Source organism: Misgurnus anguillicaudatus, chromosome 7 (genome assembly GCF_027580225.2).
Source record: "Misgurnus anguillicaudatus chromosome 7, ASM2758022v2, whole genome shotgun sequence".
Classification (NCBI taxonomy): Eukaryota; Metazoa; Chordata; class Actinopteri; order Cypriniformes; family Cobitidae; genus Misgurnus; species Misgurnus anguillicaudatus.
Window position 1 is genome coordinate 38705696 of NC_073343.2, and position 20270 is coordinate 38725965.

The 20270-nt window shown below is 36.5% G+C and overlaps 1 protein-coding gene across 12 annotated transcripts in view; it reads right to left on the bottom strand.

Moving 5' to 3' along the window:
* LOC141365402 (NACHT, LRR and PYD domains-containing protein 3-like) overlaps nt 1–20270 on the bottom strand; it is a 108166-nt gene that overhangs the window by 38321 nt on the left and 49575 nt on the right. For 7 of the 12 annotated variants that reach the window (XM_073869922.1, XM_073869921.1, XM_073869926.1 and 4 more), the window contains 2 exons: nt 14486–14653; nt 10510–10680 (listed from right to left, as the gene is read on the bottom strand). The exons of 1 other annotated variant lie outside the window; for it this stretch is intronic. In XM_073869922.1, the coding sequence (XP_073726023.1) occupies nt 10510–10680; nt 14486–14653 (339 nt within the window). Of the gene's footprint in view, nt 1–10210; nt 10341–10509; nt 10681–14485; nt 14654–17955; nt 19975–20270 lie in introns of all 12 variants that reach the window. 4 more of the 12 variants (XR_012370639.1, XM_073869928.1, XM_073869927.1 and 1 more) reach the window with 4 other exon arrangements.

The window sequence follows — 20270 nt, forward strand, 5'->3', positions numbered from 1 at the left end:
CAACTCCCATAGCTCGAGGGAATTGTGGGATTAAGCAAAATCTAGCAGGAAGACAGAAGTGAAGCTTTGAAAAGAAAAACAACAAATTAGAGAAAAAAAAAGAGACCAAATTATTAAAGGTGGAAATAAAGAAAAAAAATAAAAAGGACAGGAAAATTATTAAAAGGTGAATGACACAGATAAATTATACAAAGATAAATTATTACAAAATGAAAAGAAGTCTTCATCTGATGATTGAAGGTGGTCACAAAATAAATTTTATTTTAAATTGAAAGGCAATATTTTGCATGGGTCAAGCTAAAACCTTGTGGGCTGATCATTCTGATCCTTTGACATTCAAGAAAGTGAATAAAAGCTGGCGATGCAAAGACAATGGCAAAAACTGTGTGACATCAAAGTGTTGGAGTTGCAAAAAGAGGAGAACTCATAAACTAAGCCGTGGACACATCCTACTGTACATGAATGGGACTATAACTGATTTCAAGCAGTGAAGGGGGCACTGCGCATATGTTCAGAGACAATTACAAACAAACAACAAAAAGACTGAGTGGAATCCAGAAGGAGACCCACAAAGACAATATTGTTCTTGGAGACAAGAGAAAAACTGGACTATACTTTTGCTTCATTATACAAGCCTTTGGGTGAAAAGGGAAAGAGTGAAACAGCCGTCGTTCAATGTTTAGCTAGGACCTTATAACTATAAGGACACATACCATCTTTATGAGAAAATCAGCTAGACAAATTTAAAGGCTGATCAAGAACTTATGTTGTTAGGTGTGACAACCTGTTCTGAAATCAAATCAGACTCCTATTAATCTGACAGGAAGAAATGCATAATGAAAATTGGGGGTTTTTGAATTTGGTATCTACAGAGGAAGTTAGAACTCCAATGATGGTACTAGTCTAAAAAGAAAATATAAATGGCATAGAACAGCTATGGCAGAAAGGAAAATAAAATAGATAAAAGAAATAATTTGAAAAAAACACCATAGGATACTATAAAAGGTAAACAAGAAAAAGCTGTGAGAATAGAAAAAAGAAATAACTAATTATTGTAACAAACATACGATTTAAAAAAATAAATCTAAATTGTATCTAGTCACGATTTAAGAGCAATTAATGTCAAGAAAAGATTGATGATCCAAAAAACCACATACTTTGCTTACAAGTGTTTCCCCATTTGATAAACATTTTTACTGTGAATTATGATTTGCATAAGAAGTAGATACTTGCATTTACGTATTTAATTATAAGGGAAAATATTACAACATGCGGAAAGTTAATTTGGTTGATTAATGCTAAAAAGTTGATAAAATGATTGGTTGTTATTGAGTTATAGGGACACAGGAGAACAGTTGATTTGCCAGCATGGGCAAACAGATGTGGAAGCTAAAAAGGGCCTCAGAATGTCAGGAGATCTTTTTAGATTGTATAAGAAGTGTAAAATCTCAGTCATAAGTATTATTATCATAGATGTACATGGGGCAAATAAGTGGAATGAAAATAAATTATTTGATTCATGAGAAGAATAAAGATTTTGAGTTGAGATAAGAAGGGAAAAATTGATGTGACGGATAAGAGAGAAGAAAAATTTGACTATCATCTATAATCACAAAGGATGGTAGATAAAAAGATATAGAAAAGGAATAATCATCAAAGCCATACTTAACAAAATGTGTGAAAATACTAATCGTAACCGAAGTTATGTTTTACCTTGTATTAATGAGCATGTAAACTAACAAACGTACATCTTTAACACTGCATGAAATATTCGCCGATAGACCTATGCGTATTGTAAAAACATCTGGAATTAAGTGTTATATAAAGAAACTAATTGTCTATGTATTGAGTTATTTGTGTACAGAAAAAGCTGACAGGAGTTGAGGAGGAGATGAGACAACATGACTCATTGTGCGAGATGATCTAGCTTATCTGAGGGTCGAGAGGTTGGAGGAGCCCAAACACGGCCACAGGGGGCCTAACTGAAGGATGAGACCAGCCCCAGAATGTCCAAGTGGGAGGAGCAGCCAATGTAGCAGAGCTTGTAGGAAGGAGAGAAGGAGAAAGAATGCCATGATATGAAAAAAGAAACATCAAAACCAAATCAAAGTAAAAGCAATTCAAGAATAGCGACGGATGGAGAGCAAAGTTTTGAGCACCGAGAGGAAGAAGTGAAAAAGAGAAATTGTCAAAAGAAATTGAATTGAAAAGAACGAAGCTGATTACTACAGAAGATTTGCATTGCTACAGTCAATTAAAGAACGACACCGATTACTACAGAAGATTTGCATTGCTACAGTCAATTAAAGAACGAAACCGATTACTATAGAAGATTTGCATTGCTACAGTCAATTAAACTTCCTTCCTTAAACGAGGCCCAGTGAAAGATCTGCAATAATTTCAAAGGAACAGACTCTGAAAGAAAGACTGAAAACATAGAGACATTGAACAGAGAACATAAGGTGGACATTTTATGGGAAACATCCCAAAGATAATAAATTATACAAATGGGGAATATTTGAAGAGTTTGGTTCCAAAACGCGATAAACGCCATTTTTGAAAAAAATGAGTTACTGCCAAGTATTATCAGTATTATATCAGGTCAGTAGTTAAAAGTAAATTCTTAATTTTACGCAAAATCCAATATCCGCCGTGTTATTCTGTCATCTTTTCTCCATTTTTTCCCAAAATGCGATAAACGCCACTGCTCCTTTTTTACAGAACGCAATAAATCCATTTCTGATATTACAGCCCACCAGTCACGCAATGTAAACAAACAATGGCGGACGCGCTGAGTCCACGGAGTCCTAGTTTTCCTCATCTACTTTGTACTTCGTGATCAACAAACAACACAATAATACTTTAATTGCATCGCTAAACCTGTGATGGTTTTCTGTGATGGGAAAGAAACGTAAGCCATCAACATCTAATAATTTCCCTGAGAGGCACTCGGGAGACGGGTGCTTGTTCTCCCGACAGCATCAAGCTTCTCATGCTAACACATTGACTCCAGAGGATCTTATGAAAAACTTTACATAATTTTACTCAAAGTCAACGAAAATCGAGCAGGACCAAAAACATTTTACAGCTGATCTCTGTGAAAGACGTTAAGCGAGGACGTCAAGTAACCGCAATGACAGTGATCTTAATATGACAAAGTAAGTGTTTTGATTAATGACATTAATGTTTATATTTTTAATTAGTGTGTACAACTAGTCAACTAAATGAATTTAACATGGCAAAGATGAATGCACATTTATATAGGCTATTGATTCAATAGATTTATAGCATTTTGAATAAAAACTTGTCATGGATTTATTGCATTTTGTGGAAAAAATTATCAGTTTTTATAATAAATCTTTGAAAATCAACTTATGGATTTGAATTTTTTATGTTTTTATAACCTAAAGATGCTATGTGAAAGTTTGTAACAGAAAATAGTTGTTTTCATCTTGTCACTTTCTTGGTATAGAAAACACGTTTTTACCAAAATTTGTCAAAATGGATTTATTGCGTTTTGGAACCAAACTCTTCATTTACAGTTAAGGAAATATATTTGCAAAGGTGCTTTTTATGCTTTAAACTAAACCAGCTTTTCATAAGATAATAACAATTTCAATTCCACATAAATATGATAAAGGTGATAATTAAACAAGATTTTTTATGGATAAGAGAAAAAGTTAAGGTCAACTTATCTGGATAATATTTAAGGTTTTTTGGGAAATTCTGAATTTAAAAATACATCGGGTAGGCCACAATTTGGAAATTTGTGTCAATGGTAGTAAATAACAAAACACTAAAAATAATAAAAAGAAAGGATAGATATTTCAGAATGGTACAGTAAAAATTCTGAATGGTACAGTAAGATTACAATCAAGAAAATATAAGCCTTATGGAATTATAAACTTAAGAAAATTAAATAGGAAATGCTTTATAACAGGAATTTTGAATGAATCAACTAAAAAACCGCTAGATCTATTATGACTTCAAAAAGTATATCTTAAGGTGTAAAAGTGAGAAGAGAAATGCTATTAGAAGAACAATATAATCAAATCAGAGAAACATATACAATGAAGATTTTTGAAGATCAAATAATATCGATTGGAGAAATATTTTGGATTTGTAGAAAAAGAAAATGTTTGACTTCGTTATCATTAGGAGGGAGAAAAAAGGTACTTAAATATGATGGAGACAGGAAATCACTACAAAAGAAGGATATTTAGAATCCTTATAAAAGGATGAACAAAACAATTAATCATAAATTATATGTAGATTCTGTTGATCAACCAAATGGATACCAAATTAGATAAAGGGATGGGATTAAGCTAAATAAGGAATTTAATAAAGTTTTGTCAAAATAAAAATACAGAATAAATAAATTATGTACAGTATTACAATCAAAAAGTAGATTATTAAGTTTATAAATAAGGCATTAATTTATCTTAGGATAACAACTAGATGCAACCATTAAAAATACATGATAACATATACTGAATCAATTTTAATTAGAGGTTAGTGGGTAAATGAGGCATTGGTGTCTGGTTAGAGAACCAAATGAAAGTTAAAATATCAGGATGATGGAAAAATGTACTTGAAATCAACAAGAATGTTATCAAGACTTACGTAACAAGACAGTAATGAATTTACAAATAGTGAACGAGAATTCAAGCACCTCTGATGAGGATGGAAAAATTAATTTAAATTGTGATCAAGAATTATTATGCATGCTTTACTTAGTTGTATTATGGGTTATTTCCATTTACTAGTTTTATTTGAATTAATTACATTTATGTGTGTACTATGCAATCTTTAATTAGTAATTTACATTTAATTGTTTTATTTGGAGTACTTTACTTTCATTTGTGTTACAATCTTTACTTAGTATATTAGTGGTTCACACTTTATTATGTTATTTGAGTTAATCTACATTTATTTGTGTTTTTCATGCCATCTTTACCTAGTTTTATTATTGGTTATTGCTCTTTACTTTGTTTATTTGAATTAACTTACAGTTATACTTGTTTATTACACTTAATTTCTGAGTTTTTATGCTTCAATTTAGTATCAATTAGTTATATTTACTCGTTTTGAATTTGAATATTGAATCTTTAACATTTCTTTTGTGTTTATTATGCATACTTTACTTTTGTTTTTATTAGTTTTTACTTGGATTCATTAACGTTGACTTTACATTTACGATGTTTTTCATATACTCTACATAGCTACAATGATAACTGTAAGCGCAGAACCAATTGCGCACAAACTGTTTAGGGCTTAAGTTCTTTTACTTTTACATTCAAGACAAAATGAGAATGGAAAGACGTTTGTTCTTAATGTCCATAGTTCGAAGTGCTGTGGCATAATTGGGTAATTGGTAATGTATAGTGGCTTTCTTCAGCCACAAGATAGTAGTAATAAGGGAGATACTGAATTATGAAACAGCACTCCGGATTAAAATAAATAAACAGGAAAACTGAGGCTAGGTAAGCCTCAGAGCGGGGATTATGAAGTAGTTTATTTTAATCCAAATATGTGCATCATGAGTTTACTAATATAATCCAACTATGCAGTAGTCTAAAGAACCATCTGGACCAGCTGGGTGTATTCAGGTTTCAAGGTAGTTTAAAGAGCCATGTAGTTTAAAGAGCCATCTGGACAGGCACAAAGGGTTTTAGTATTAGCAAACAGCCAAGGGTCAAATAGGTCATGGGAACGAGACACTGGTCTGAGGAATGTCATGAGGTTCTTTAGATTACAAATCCTTTATTGTTTAAGCATATGGAGGGGAGGGGACAAGGACATGTTTATTTGCCAGGCCCTGGCTTGGAGGGTCAGACTGGTTTTGGAGAGTCCTCCCAGGACACTGATTCTGGGGGGATTCATCAGGGCAGGCTCTGCTTTTTATTTGACCGGAAAATAAAAGTCTATCTCTTGAAATCAAAACCTAAGACTGAAGATCGTTTCATTGGAGGAAAAGGGAAACCACAACAGTTCTTGCAGCAGTGCATGAACTCAAACAAACCTAATACCAGACATGAAAACGTATGCGTGTGTATGAGGGACAGGTGCACTAACACCTGATTGCATCAGTAACTTCACAACTCTACTACGGTCTCTCTCAGTGTAACAGATATATTACACATTATTTTGTAGTGGACAAAAATAAGTAAAACAAGCAGACTTTAATTTAATATCTATTGTCAGATGACAACTGTGCTTGAATACAAACTAGACAATGCAGGCCATCTGATTATATACATTTTAGTGAAGCAATCTCTTGTATTTACTTAAAACAACAGGAAACATGAATAAAAAAATGAATTAATAAAACCATCACAATAAATGAAAACGTATAGAAGTGAATCCCATATGAAACAAAACTTTATTCAAATGTATTTTTCTAACAAAGCATCACATATTTACTGTCATCTCAGCACAGCTGTGATAATTCTACAGCTTTATTTACATGAATCTGCTGAGCACTTTGTGGTATAACCTGGCAGGTCTGTGCGTGAAGTCAGGGTTCTGAGGAATTACATATAGAAATCACCCGATTGGCTGGTCTCCGGTCGATTGCTCTGCTTTCCCGTGGCATCATGGGAAAGCTAGGATAGAAGTGTCCATCCGATGCACGCTTCAGAATCTGGGCCGACTCAGTAGGGCATCCGGGGATTTCTCGCCTACTGATTTTATTGATACTGAGGATTCGGACGTATTACTCTGTTCACGTGGTGTTTCCCCTACTACATTTTCCGTAAGTAGGCGGTTTCGGACGATACTTACACATGCCTCTGAATCTCGCGAGAAATAGTCCAAAATCCCGGTAATTCTCGCCTACCCATTTACGTATACTGAGGTTTCGGACATACTATTCGTTCGCATACTGCTTTTTGCCTACTATATAGTATGGCAGTATGCGGTTTCGGATTCAGCCCATGATAATTACGCCAGAATGAATTCATGCAAGTTAAAATGCCTTTATTTGTATTTCAGTTGCATCAATTTCATCCGGGATAAAATATGCAAACGCAATCTGTGCCTCTGCTGATGTTTGTGGTTGATTAACTGCGAGATTGGTGAAGTGTACGACTTAAAAGCTCTTTTTCAATCCTCCCCTCCTGCAGCCGCATGCTCTCATCTAAATTTCAGGCGAGGCGAACCGCATCTCCAACAAGCCTGTTTTGTTACACCCCTAATTGCTTGTATTACATAAATTATGCAACATATTAATATTTATTAAAATTTTCATTTTTTAGGTTTTAATCATTAAAGGTGCAATTTGTAAGATATTTGCAGTAAAATGTCCAAAAACCACTAGGCCAGTGTTATATACACTGTAAAAAATGTCTGTAAATTAAACAGTAAAATACCGTATAAGTGATACAGAATAAAACCGTATTTCACAAAACATGTGATAACCGTAGGATTCACTGTGAAAAACTTTAATTAGTTTTACAGACTAAGACCTTACATTTAACAGTAAAAAACATATAAAAATATGGTTTATTGCAGTAAAATTAACAAGATACTGTATTACCATAAAAATGAAAAAAAATTATTGAGCAATATCAGCGTAATAGATATGGCATTATGCGTTATTGATGTAACATTAAAACTTTTAGAGAATATATTTGTTACCAATATACTGAACCATCTGTTTATATTTTACTAAATCCTTGTTGATAGAGTTTAAAAATTAGAATAATATCAGTCTGCACTATAGTGGTCATCATGCAGGCATTTGTCATCAAGTTCCTAATTTTATCACACTAAAATTACTTTTAAACATAAAATTACAAATATTTTCTAAACATGGACGATAAGTTTACAACTGCTGTCAAAACAAGATACAAGTCCTCAACTATTCCAGCATTCACACGTGATTTAGTAGACAAATCTTCTTTCTGACGTGATGTAATCACAAGTCAAATGGATATTTTCCATTAAATCTCCAGTTTGTGGTTGTTTAAGATTAATTTGAAGTCACCACTATTGTAATTAGTGTTTCCTTTAGTTAGGCATTTGTCCTTGTGACCTTCATTGACCTAACTCTCCTCTTTTAGCAATTGCAATAGTGTTTTATTAAGACCACTTGTTTATTGCTAGAGGGAGTAAGAAAAACTATCATGTGATCTATTGATTGCTTGTATGTCATGCATATAATTTTATATGCATTAAATTTCATAAATATTTTATGAACATAAAATGATAAAATAACATTAAAGATATAAAGCACAAAAAAGTGATGCTCTATGCAAATGACACTGTTTTGAACAAGACTGCTGTAATGCTTTAGTTAGTTTCTTTTTTTAGTTTCTTTAGACATCAACACTTTGGATACAAATCTCAACGATGGTGACAGTAAATGGTAAGAAAGTTGCACAATTTTGTCACAATGCATGATGGGAGTTATGAATGAGTTTTCTACAATCCTGGTACCCAGCATGCATTGCAGCATGAAGCTTTGTTGTTGAATGTCACCATTGTTGCGTTTCATAGGCGGATTAAAGTGTCTATAAAGACTACGGAGAATGTACTGTAAATCTACAGTTTTTTAAAGGAATTAAAGGAAATGTCTATAAACATAATGGAAATAGTACTGGTAATCTATTTTACTGATTTTTTTACAGTGTAGCATTTAAATTAGACAGTTCTGAGCTGTAAAATAGATGGTACTGAACCGTCATTTGTACAACATAAACCTTTACAATAAATAGTTTTGAGCTGTAAAAAATGGTAATGAACCATAAATATTACAATGTTAACCCTTGAATTTGACAGATATAAACTCTTTTAGCAACATAAACATGTTAAATAGACAGTTATAAACTGTAAAAAAAACATTTAAAATTTGTAAAATATACAGTACAATTGGTGCAATCCCGTAAAACCAATAACATTGCTACCGTATTTTTGACGGTAAAGATCTGGCAACCACAGCTGCCGGTTTTCTACCGTAAAATGTACGGTTTATTTTTAACAGTGTATTTTGTCCAGCTGATTACTATCAATATCTGTAATGTTTTCAACTACTTGTAAATCGTGAGAAAATTTCCATTCAAAACATTGACACGGGGCAGTGCAGTCTCCTGTCAATGACGTTAATATCCATGTGACCCTTTGTCACCACCTTTACTGACGTAACCCACATGACAACACTGGTCGAGCTCGAAAAAATAAAATGGCGGCCAAGGAAGCGGCTGGAGCACAAATTTAGTGAAAATAAACGTATATTTTCACTTTTTAAGCATTTTAATTTCATTTCTAGTGAGAAATTAGTATTGTAGTTTTCAAATATGTGATTAGTTATCACAAAGGCGCTCTCTGTTTTTATTTCAAGCACGCTGCCTTTGAAGTGCGTCGGAAAGCCTTTCTCTGAGCGGCCTTCAGGCCTCCGAGTCCGAAGTCATTTCCTCATGAGGTAGCGAGGCCACAAGTCCTCACAGTCCTCACTGCCTTGAGTTTTCGGACGCAGCCAGTGTTGTGGACAAATGCGGAACTATGCGCTTGCTTATGGACTTATGGATATCTCTGTACCGTCTGCCGCTGGTTGTGTCAGCTCCTGTTAGCGTACGGGCCAACTAAACAACCCAAGAAGAGTTTGGAACAAAACGAGAGAGGATCGATTTGTTGTTGCATTATCTGAATGGAGGGAGCTTCACGACAACATTTAACTAGACCGAGATTCTGATCCTGCTTGTGTTTTACGCGATGGGTGAGTTGTTTTGATTTGTAACCCTTCAAAAAACGTATGCTATTATATGGATGACAACATTACTGTAATCAGCGCGTCTTCCCGCGGACGATATGCACATCAAAGGTATTGTGAGATTCTGATCCTGCTTGTGTTTTACGCGATGGGTGAGTTGTTTTGATTCGTAACCCTTCAAAAAACGTATGCTATTATATTGATCACAACATTAGTGTGTAGACTGTAATCAGCGCGTCTTCCCGCGGACAAAAGGTATTGTACAGCAATATAAATGGTCATTTTAAGACACTTCACAATAAGATTTGTACTGTCAATACATTATGTGAAAAATCATTGTAGATTGTAAGTTGAAAACGTAATTCTGTGCTGTGTTAACCATTGAATTTGGACTAATACTGTAATATCTATGACTGAAAATTTCGTTTTGAACATCACATATAAACTTACATAATGAAATAAACGATGTCATCAAATGCAACATTTATAAGACTTGATTACCTTATCCATCAACGTGATTTCTCGTTCTCGTCTGATTCATGGCCATCAGCGGTTGAGTTAAAGATTACAAATCCCACAATTCCACGCTGCTTCAGAGCGTCAGTAAACAACATCATTGTTGTTGTTTGATCTGGCGCCATCCATCGGCGAAAATAATACAAACTGTATCTTTAACCAGGTATTTATAAAAAATACAAATAGCTCTTTATAGCAACAATCTGAAGCAAATGCAAACATTTATATATTTCATCAGGATCTTTAATTTAACACCAAGTGATTGAATGTGTTCATCTAAATACCTCAGTTTGTTGAGTTGACAATGTGAACTTTTCAGTCCATCAGAGATCAGCTTCACTCCTGAATCCTGTAGGTTATTGTAACTCAGGTCCAGATCTCTCAGAGAGTTTGATGATTGAAGAACTGAAGCCAAACCTTCACAACATCCATCAGTGAGATTACAGCCAACAAATCTATAACAGAAGATGAAATGCAGCATATTGAACAAGGTTGTAATAATTCTTTCTGCTCTCTTCAATCACTGATCATACAGTTCATAGATAATTTGACTAATATTCTATTTTTATAAGGTCTTATTAAATATCCTAATTTGGAAATGCTTTTACGTTCACTGGCCATCTGAAGCACCGGGTCAAATCCCGGTTGCCTGGCAGTCATTCTGGCCTGCCTGCTGCACAGTCTACTCAGCTTGACATGTGCTTCATACTTTCAAATGCAGCTTACGCCAGACAGCGAGTAACGACAAAGCCAATCATAAACTGACAGGGGTTACAGAGGCACGACTCAAGAAAGGCCATGTCCCTAATTGGTTCGAAGTTAAATGAATAAAGGACAAGACAGGGAAACAGAAACAAGAAGCTATTAGCAGATAGGTTGCTCACATGTAATGTTAAAGACATCCCGACGTACAGTATACTGGATCTGTGTGTGCTCTGTTCCGGTCAAGATAACTATTGGGGCATAAGTATATTTAGGAGCCGAGTTTGGTGCATGCTTGGTTAAATCAATTAGTGCTTTGTTTAGACTTAAACGGATCAAGTGTGTCTGAAAACCAAACATTGCTGGGAAGGTCATTTCACAACTTAGGGGTAAGGTAGGAAAAGGATCTACCACCTTTAGATGATTTTGAATATTCTATGGATTGTTCACATTTTGAGTTCAGAGGGGTTTCACATTAGCACTGTTTGTGCGCACCCGGGTCCATTTGACGTCAGAGTTTAGTTCGTTTGGATGATATGAGCACTGTTTTCCTAACTCGAGTGCACACCCGACTGGACTCGTCTGGACTGTGGTATGATTCGCTGCTGACCTTCGTTCTGAAATAAACACATAATTTTTTCCAGAAATTATAATTTCATGTTAATCATTTCTAGTGCAGTGGGAGTGCTCTGGGTGATGTTGGACATAGCAAAAGTGGGCTGGTTTTTGTAAAGGTAAATTATGATCTTTACAACTATTATATAGCTACAATTGGACTTTTAGCTTTAAATAAATGAGCAAATAATTGCTTTAAATAACAAAATATGCTGCCAAAAGGATACACAATACCATAACTGTTGGTATTTATATTCAACATAGTATTTTTATTTAAATCTAACAAAAAATATAAATGATTGAATTAAAATCAGGACTAGTCAACTGGCGGCCCACGGGCCAAATGCAGCCCTCCAATAATCTTTATCCGGCTCACCGGTCATCTTTGTCTGATTTAAAATCATCGTGGTTACTTTAAAGCCTCCTTTCCACTGTACATGACAAATTACGGCCAATAATCCAGAAGGAGATGCGGAAAGAGGCTGCGTTGGGTGTCAACTATCTGCAGGTGCGTAATTTTCAGATCCAATTTTAGCTTTGGATGCATTAAAAAATAAACTTGTGTGACTACACCGCATGTGACACGCTGAGCGGAAGTGATGTTTTTCAGTGTGTTCCAATAAAAAAAAAAAACTGTGTGCAAGGTGAAAATTATTAATTTCTTTTGTTAAACTTTATCAGTAATACATTTTAAACGATTGATTAAGTATAAATACATTTGTAGATTAAGGGCGCACACCCATTATCCAAACCAAACCATGCCCCGGCGTGATTGTCACCCTTCCTACTCTCCCAGTTGCACGCACTCACACTGTACTTTTATCAATCCGAGCCCGGGCGAGCTTTTGTCATTAACTCTTTCCCCGCCAGCGTTTTTTAAAAAAAGTTGCCAGCCAGTGCCAGCATTTTTCATTATTTTCACAAAAGTTTAATGCCTTCCAGAAAATGTTGTTCTTTAAATATATAAACATACAATATATAAAATAAAAGAACAGACCCTCTGCTTTCAAAAAAAAAAAAAACGTTTCATCCTACCTTCATTCGTTCCTTCAATCTCTTTTTATAACCTCTCAAATATGGGTAGGTTTCTTCAAAAACACCCAATTTTGAGCAAAAGGCTGAGATAATTCCATTTTTGCGAAGGACTTTTGATAGAGGCTGTTTACAATTGGCATTAACATGCGTTTTCGTCGATCGGATCACAAGTGGACGACGTTAATGCCAGGTGTAAACGGTGTTCAAACCGTTTTGAACGCGTCCACTTTCGACCACTTTCAACCACATTCAGAGGTAGTTGAAACCTCTTTCGATCGGATTGCTTTTGTAGTGTAAACGCACATGTGGTTGAATGTGTTCGAACAGCCACACACGACCGCCTTCTCTACGCCCATTTATCTAAATTGAGGTACTAAACACAATGTTTTACGTCTTTTCTGACTTCTGGCATGAACATACGGTGAACAGCGCTATTTTTAGCCTTTCATTGATAAAACTAAAGCGACTGATCTCCGCAGTTTCATTTTGCAAGCGTGTGAAAGTTGCGCGATCCTATATAGACGTACAAAACACTGTGCAGCATGTTTACTTGCTAAACAAGCAGTGGACTCTGACATAAAATTAGTTTGGGTCCATATAAACTCATTATTACTCCCGCACGCGTTTGAATGACAGTAAAGAGACTCGCCCACCGTCTCGACAGACCACCCCCTCACAGTATTCAGCACAGAAGCGGTCGAAAGTGGACAAAAGAGACGGATTTAAATACCAGGTGTAAACGTGATGTGTCTCTCTCGTCCACATGTAATCCGATCGACGAAAAACACATCTTAATACCAAGTGTAAACAGCCCCATAGAGATCAGATTCAGAGCGATCTTTAAAACATAGACAGAGTTCTTTCTCTTTCACGTGAGGGGCTACTTCCGGTTTGTATAAGTTGCGGAAGTGTGCCACCTGGTGGATAATAGCGGTATTGTGGAAAGCCGGAAATTCTCGTCATTGGCAGGGAAGCGTTTTCTCTTAATTGACGAGTTATCTCGTCAATGGTGGCGAAAGAGTTAAGATGCGATTGTTTTGAAAAAAGCAGGAACTTAAGCTCTCTTAACACTGGAACCCACCGTAATAATAAGTCTGTGTTTTTTATTTGGAGTTGTTTGGTGCGCAATTACAGACAGCCCTCTCACATGTTATTATATTGCTTAGTTGATCTGTCATGTGTGCAGCTCGGCCATTCACATTACCTCGCTGCGCACATCAATCGGTTTTTACAGAGGCAGATGAAGGTGAGTGTTCGCACAACTGACGTCTTCACCTTTTAAATCAGGCTCAGGCGCAATTGGGCTCACACCACAGCCTTCCGCGCCTGAGCCCAAGTGAACCGTGCTCCAGCCCACCTCTGCAACCAGGGCGAGGCGCGATTATCCAATCTGCACCCGGGCGCGGTACAGAGCGATCACACTAGTCAAACGAACCAGGCTTTGGGGGTCAAACGCGCCCGAGCGCGGTTTGGTTTGGATAGTGTGAGTACACCTAAAGGATCTTGTGCTGGAATAAGCTTCTCTCCCATGTTGACATGGATTTACAATTAAACAGAAAATTCATTATGAATGCCACTATGGGGCGAACTCCGACATATGTGTCCAAATGTAGTGTAGTACAATGGTAATTAAAAGAAAAAATATTGGATTTGTATTTTGCATTTTAATTACCATTGTACAACCCCCCTCCCCCCACCACCAAATTGGAAATTTCCGGCGACACGATCGATAGTGATCATTGGTGACAGGAAGTTGCCGTTGCGGTGTCAAGCTACACAACAAAGTTAAGAAGAACAGTTAAACTTTATACAAATGAGAAGTTTTATTTTTAGCTATCGTTATAATCTAAAGACTCCAACCTCAGTATTTAACCAAATAAAAATAAATGTTTATCTGTTTTTAAATACCTCAGTATGTTGAGACAGTGTGATCTATTCAGTCCATCAGAGATCAGCTTCACTCTTGAATCCTGTAGATCATTGTTACTCAGGTCCAGATCTCTCAGAGAGTTTGATGATTGAAGAACTGAAGCCAAACTTTTATAACATTCATCAGAGAGATTACAGCCAACAAGTCTATAAGAGGAGATTAAATACAACAGAATAATAAGAAATTGATAGATTAAAAAAAACCCACATTCTAACATTTAAAGGCCACTACACACTGGTCAGACAGACTCCAACAGACTCCAACAGACGCGTCTGTTGGACTCTGTCTGACCAGTGTGAAACCCCTGTTGGCAGTTGTTGGATCAAAGTCAATGAGACTTTAGAATGTGGTTGTCTGTTGGTGTTTGTTGGGTCTGTTGGTGTCTGTTGGAGTTGGTAGTTGTCTGACCAGTGTGAACTGGCCTTATGAAACATTGGCAGACTTTGACATTTCCTGTCATTGCCTGATGCAGAAAGGCTTGTTGTTAGGAAAGCTATTCTTATCAGTAAATATAGCTAAACTACAGCGAAGCTACCCATCTGAAAAAGTAGTTAGCTACACTTCAAGTTATTATTAAAATGTAGCTAGCTACATTAAAACTACTAGTTTTAAGTATGACATTATATAACAAATAACTTCATATACAGTGGCAAGAAAAAGTATTTGAACCCCTAGGAATTAACTGGTCGTCTAAAGTGATTTGCCATAAAATGTTATCTGATCCTCATCTAGGTCACAACAATAAACAAACACGATGTGCATAAGCTCACAAGACATAAATAATTCCAGTTTCTTGTGTCTTTTTTGGAAACACCCATTAAACATTCACAGTGCTGGAGGAAAATGTAAGTGAGCCCATGGACTAATTACTTTATTGAAAGCTTTTTTGTCAGAAGCTGGCAAACTGGAGTCCAATTAATAAAATGAGTTTAATTGTGTGGTTTAGTGCAACTTTGATTGATATTAAGACACTCACACATTTTAAGATTGCTGTCCTTAAGAAGCATCAGCTCTTCTGAACCATGCTCTTATAAAGATATCTAATCAAGAGATGTTGCACTCCATAAGGCTGAAAAGGGATACAAAACAATCTTAAAATGTTTAGACCTCCATCAGTCTACACTTAGACAAATTGAAGTGGGCGCACAGTCAAGATGACTCCTAAGGCACCATGCAGAATACTCAATGAAGTAATGACAGTACACCACGGAGGAAGCAGCTGCTCTCCCGAAAAACATTGCTGTGAGCCTGAAGTTTGCAAAAGAGCACCTTGGCAAACCCCAATGCTACTGGGAAAATATTTTATGGATTGATGAAACAAAAGTTGAATTTTTTGGGAAAAATGTTATGGCGCAAAATGGGCACAGCTTACCAACATCAAAACATCATCCCAACAGTGAAGTATGGTGGAGGGAACATCATGATTTGGGCTTGCTTTGCTGCCTCACGGCCTGGACCACTTGCCATCATCAAGGGTAAAATGAATTATTAAGTAAAAAAAAGGATAATGTCAGGGTGGCTGTCCACCAGTTGAAGCTCAGTAGAAGTTAGTTGATGCAACAGGACAATGACCTTAAGCATTGTAGTTAATCCACTACAGACTGGCTTAAGAAAAACAAAATGCACCATTTGGAGTGGTCTAGTCAAAGCCCAGACCTGCGGAATGACCTCAAGAGAGCGGTTCACCCCAGACATCCTACAAATGTGTCAGAGTTAAAGCGGTTTTGTAAAGGGGAATGAGCAAAAATTGCTTCTGAACGATGCGCAGGTCTGATTCAGAACTACTGATAGCGCTTGCTTGAAGTATTTGCTGCCAAATGAGGCTTAACAAGCTGTTAAATCCAAGGGTTCACTTACATTTTCCTCCAGCACTATAAATGTTTAATGGGGGTTCTCAAAAAAGACACAAGAAACAAGAATTATTTATGTGTTGTCACCTTATGCGCATTGTGTTTGTCTTTTGTTGTGACCTAGATGAGGATCAGATCACATTTTATGGCAAATCACAGTAGAAAACCAGTTTATTCCTAGGGGTTCACATACTTTTTCTTGCCACTGTATATTCTCTATTCAAGGCAAAAATGTTTATCGTAGTACATATGTACCACTCACAGATATGAAATAATGGATAATTTTAAACAATAAATCTACAATAAATCTCATGATTGCTGATTACTTCATATAACCTCACATTAGATAGGTATTCCTATACTCAACATAAAGGATGTTCGGGCCAGTAAAAAGTGTTGTCACTTGCCCGACTGTGCCAGTGCTTCACCCTCACTAAAAATTTATTTTCATCAATGTTTATTATTTAACATTTTGAAAGCAGACATTTACTTGGGTAGAACATGATGAAAGAAACAATGCAATATTTTGCACAATTTGCTGTCAGTTTACAGGTAAAGCAGAAAAGTTGGGAGCCTTTTTTCATTTTACAGACTGCCAAAACATGTTTTCAGAACATGTCTGTTGTATATGTATACAATTATATTTGACTTTTGAGTTGATATTTTTAAATATGTGACATTGACATTTATTTATTGGACCGGGCCAGTATAAAAAATGATTTGCGTTGAGCCCTGCCTATAGGCTTTGCACTGACTGCATGCATTACTGGCACAGATGTAAACATAATGTAACCACCCCTAAAAATGGCCTAACAACACTCATGCCCACAAGCATGACTGTACAGTCAAAAAAATGTATACTCACAGATAGGGATGCTCACATTGACCGTTTAACCATTAACCGAAGGTAAGAATTTATGACTGATTAACATTATCACCTTAAAGAAAAAAAATTGTTAAAGCACGGTGTGTGTCAGCATGAGCCAACAGACATTTCGCCACTTTTCTTTCTTTAATTTGTAAATGTCCTGTAAATGACATATTATTGCTGTCTGATAAAGTAATCATTTGTATGAGAAATTATTTGTGTGGCGTGTTTGAGTGTGTTTTGAAGCTGAACGGAGACGCGTGCATGTGTGCGTAAGATGACGTGGTCCGTCTCGCGCACTTCCGGACAGACGTTCGCTGATGGCCTCTGACCCTGTCCATAAACATCTCTCTTTTTGCACAAACGGAGAAAGAAGAAGCAAAAGCAAAACTTTCTGAAAAGCATCCTGCTTTAGAAATGACCACTGTGGTAGATGAAACAGAGACAATCTGCCCTTTTTGGATATTAATCCTCTGGACTGATCGCGTGCTTTTTAATAAGGTAATGTTGCGTGAATGTCTGATAATGTATGAATCCTGGTTCTGTTGTTGATCTGTCGCTGCTGTTTGCACGTTCAAATTAAATCTTTTGTTTTTACTAGTTCATAGACAACCGTTTTTACTCAATGACAATTTCATTTTAAAATCTTATAAGTTAACGGTTAAGGTTCGGTTTAGAAGCTACGGTTGTCGGTCGGGAAAATTAACTGATATGAGCATTCCCTACTCACAGAGCTTTTCTGCAGTTCATCACAGCTGCTATCAGTATCATTCTTCCCTCATCTGAAGTGTTGAATTTACTGAGATCAAACTCATCCAGCACCTCCTCATGAAGCATGTAGGCTATTGCTGAACAATGAGCAGGTGAAAGTTTATTCTGTGAATGTTTCTTTGATTTCACAAACTCCTGAATCTCTCTGTACAGAGTCCGATCATTCATTTCCAACAGACAGAGGAACAAATTGATGGACCTATCAGTTGGGAGAGGAAGTTGATATTGGTTCAATAATCTGTCAAATAAGAGGTCATGTTGATATTCAAACAGATTGATACAGCTGTCAGTTAGGAGAGGATTCTGATATTTGCTGGACAGATTGGAGTCGGAGAAATCATGTTGATTTTTTTTTAAACGATTGGCGGATCTGTCAAATTCTGAATAATCACTTTTGATTTGGTCTTTAATATACCCTATGGTATTTTTAATGGCCCATCTGCTGTTCTCTGTGTGTGTCAGTAGATTCTGTAAGAGTCTCTGATTGGAGTCCAGTGAGATACCCAGAAGGAATCGCAGGAAAAGATCCAGATGTCCATTCCCTTGCAGGGATGTGTCAACTTGTGACTTAAGTAGGTGAAATAGAGAGTTTTTTGTAGTGCTCCACCAACTTCCTTTGTAATTTTGTTTCACATTCTTGGTGTGTACGCAAAACACAAAAAATGCAGCAAGAAACTCCTGAAAGCTGAGATGTATGAAGCAGTAGATTTTCCTCTGATGAATCACAGATTCCTCTTTAAAGATCTCAGTACAGATCCCAGAATACACCGAGGCATCAGTGATGTCTATCCCACAATCTCTCAGGTCCTCCTCATAAAACATCACATTACCCTTCATCAGCTGTATGAAAGCCAGTTCAGACAGTTTCACAATCACTTCCCTGTTGGACTGCAGGAGTTCCTCTGGATCATTCTCATCATACTTCTCATTCTTCATATTGATCTGAATCAGCAGGAAGTGGATGTACATTTCAGTCAGGGTTTGAGGGATTTCTGCTGTGTGATCTTGTGTCAGGATCTTCTGAAGCACAGTGGATGAGATCCAACAGAAGACTGGTATGTGACACATGATGTGAAGGCTTCTCGCTCTTCTAATATGTGAGATGATTCTGCTGGCTTGATCTTCATCACTGATTCTCTTCCTGAAATATTCCTCCTTCTGAGGATCATTGAATCCCTGGATTTCTGTCAGACGGTTGATGTATTCAGAAGGGATCTGATTGGCTGCTGCTGGTCTGGAGGTGATCCAGATGTGAGCAGAGGGAAGTAGATCTCCTTTGATCAGGTTTGATATCAACACAGGCACTGATGAAGTCTGAGTCACATCACAAACTTTCTCAATGTCTTCAAACATCAGTGTTATTCTGCTTTCATCCAGACCATCAAAGATGAACACAACTTTACACTCATCATAAATCTTTGAGTCCAGATCTTGAAGTTCAGGATGAAAGTCAAGCAGAAGTTTGTGAAGACTGTATTGATCATCTTGAATCAAGTTCAGCTCTCGAAATGTAAGCACAAACATAAAATCTACATCCTGATTGGCCGTTCCCTCTGCCCAATCCAGAACGAACTTCTGCACAGAGACGGTTTTACCAATTCCTGCGATGCCTTTAGTAAGAACGCTCTTGATTTTGTCCTTCCTCCTCCTTTTCGCTGTTTTATATCCTGGTTCTTCTAAAGGTTTAAATATATCATTACAGTAGATTTGAGTGTCTTGTGAGTGTTGTGTTCTGGGTTTTTTCTCCATGTGTAACACCTCATGTTCTTCATTCACTCCTTCTCTTTCTCCCTCTATGATGTACAGTTGTGTGTAAATCTTGTTCAGAAGATTTTGATTCTCCTGTAGTTTGATTCCCTCAAATAAACTCTCATATTTGTTCCTCATGATGGTTTTGTGTCGATCTTTGACTCTCTGCAGGTCTGCAGTCTCTTCCAGCAGTGTGTTTGTCTGCAGGTCTGAAGTCTGTTTTGTCCTACTGAAGATGATCAAAGAAGGACAAAAACTGCATTACTGTATGTGTGTTTATGTCTGTTATAAAAACAATAAAAAGCAGAAAAGCATTTACAAATAATGAAAGCACACTACCCAGCAAGCAATTTAGGCAACAGAAGTGGTGTTATTCCCCATTGGTTCTAACGTGTAAGCAACTCAGAAAGTTTAATAAAAGTTTCCCAGCATCAAAATGTGTGGTTGTTGTGTTTGGTTGCTCTAATATAATATACTAATATACGTATATATGTATCTGGCAACTTTATTTTTGGCCATCTGCTA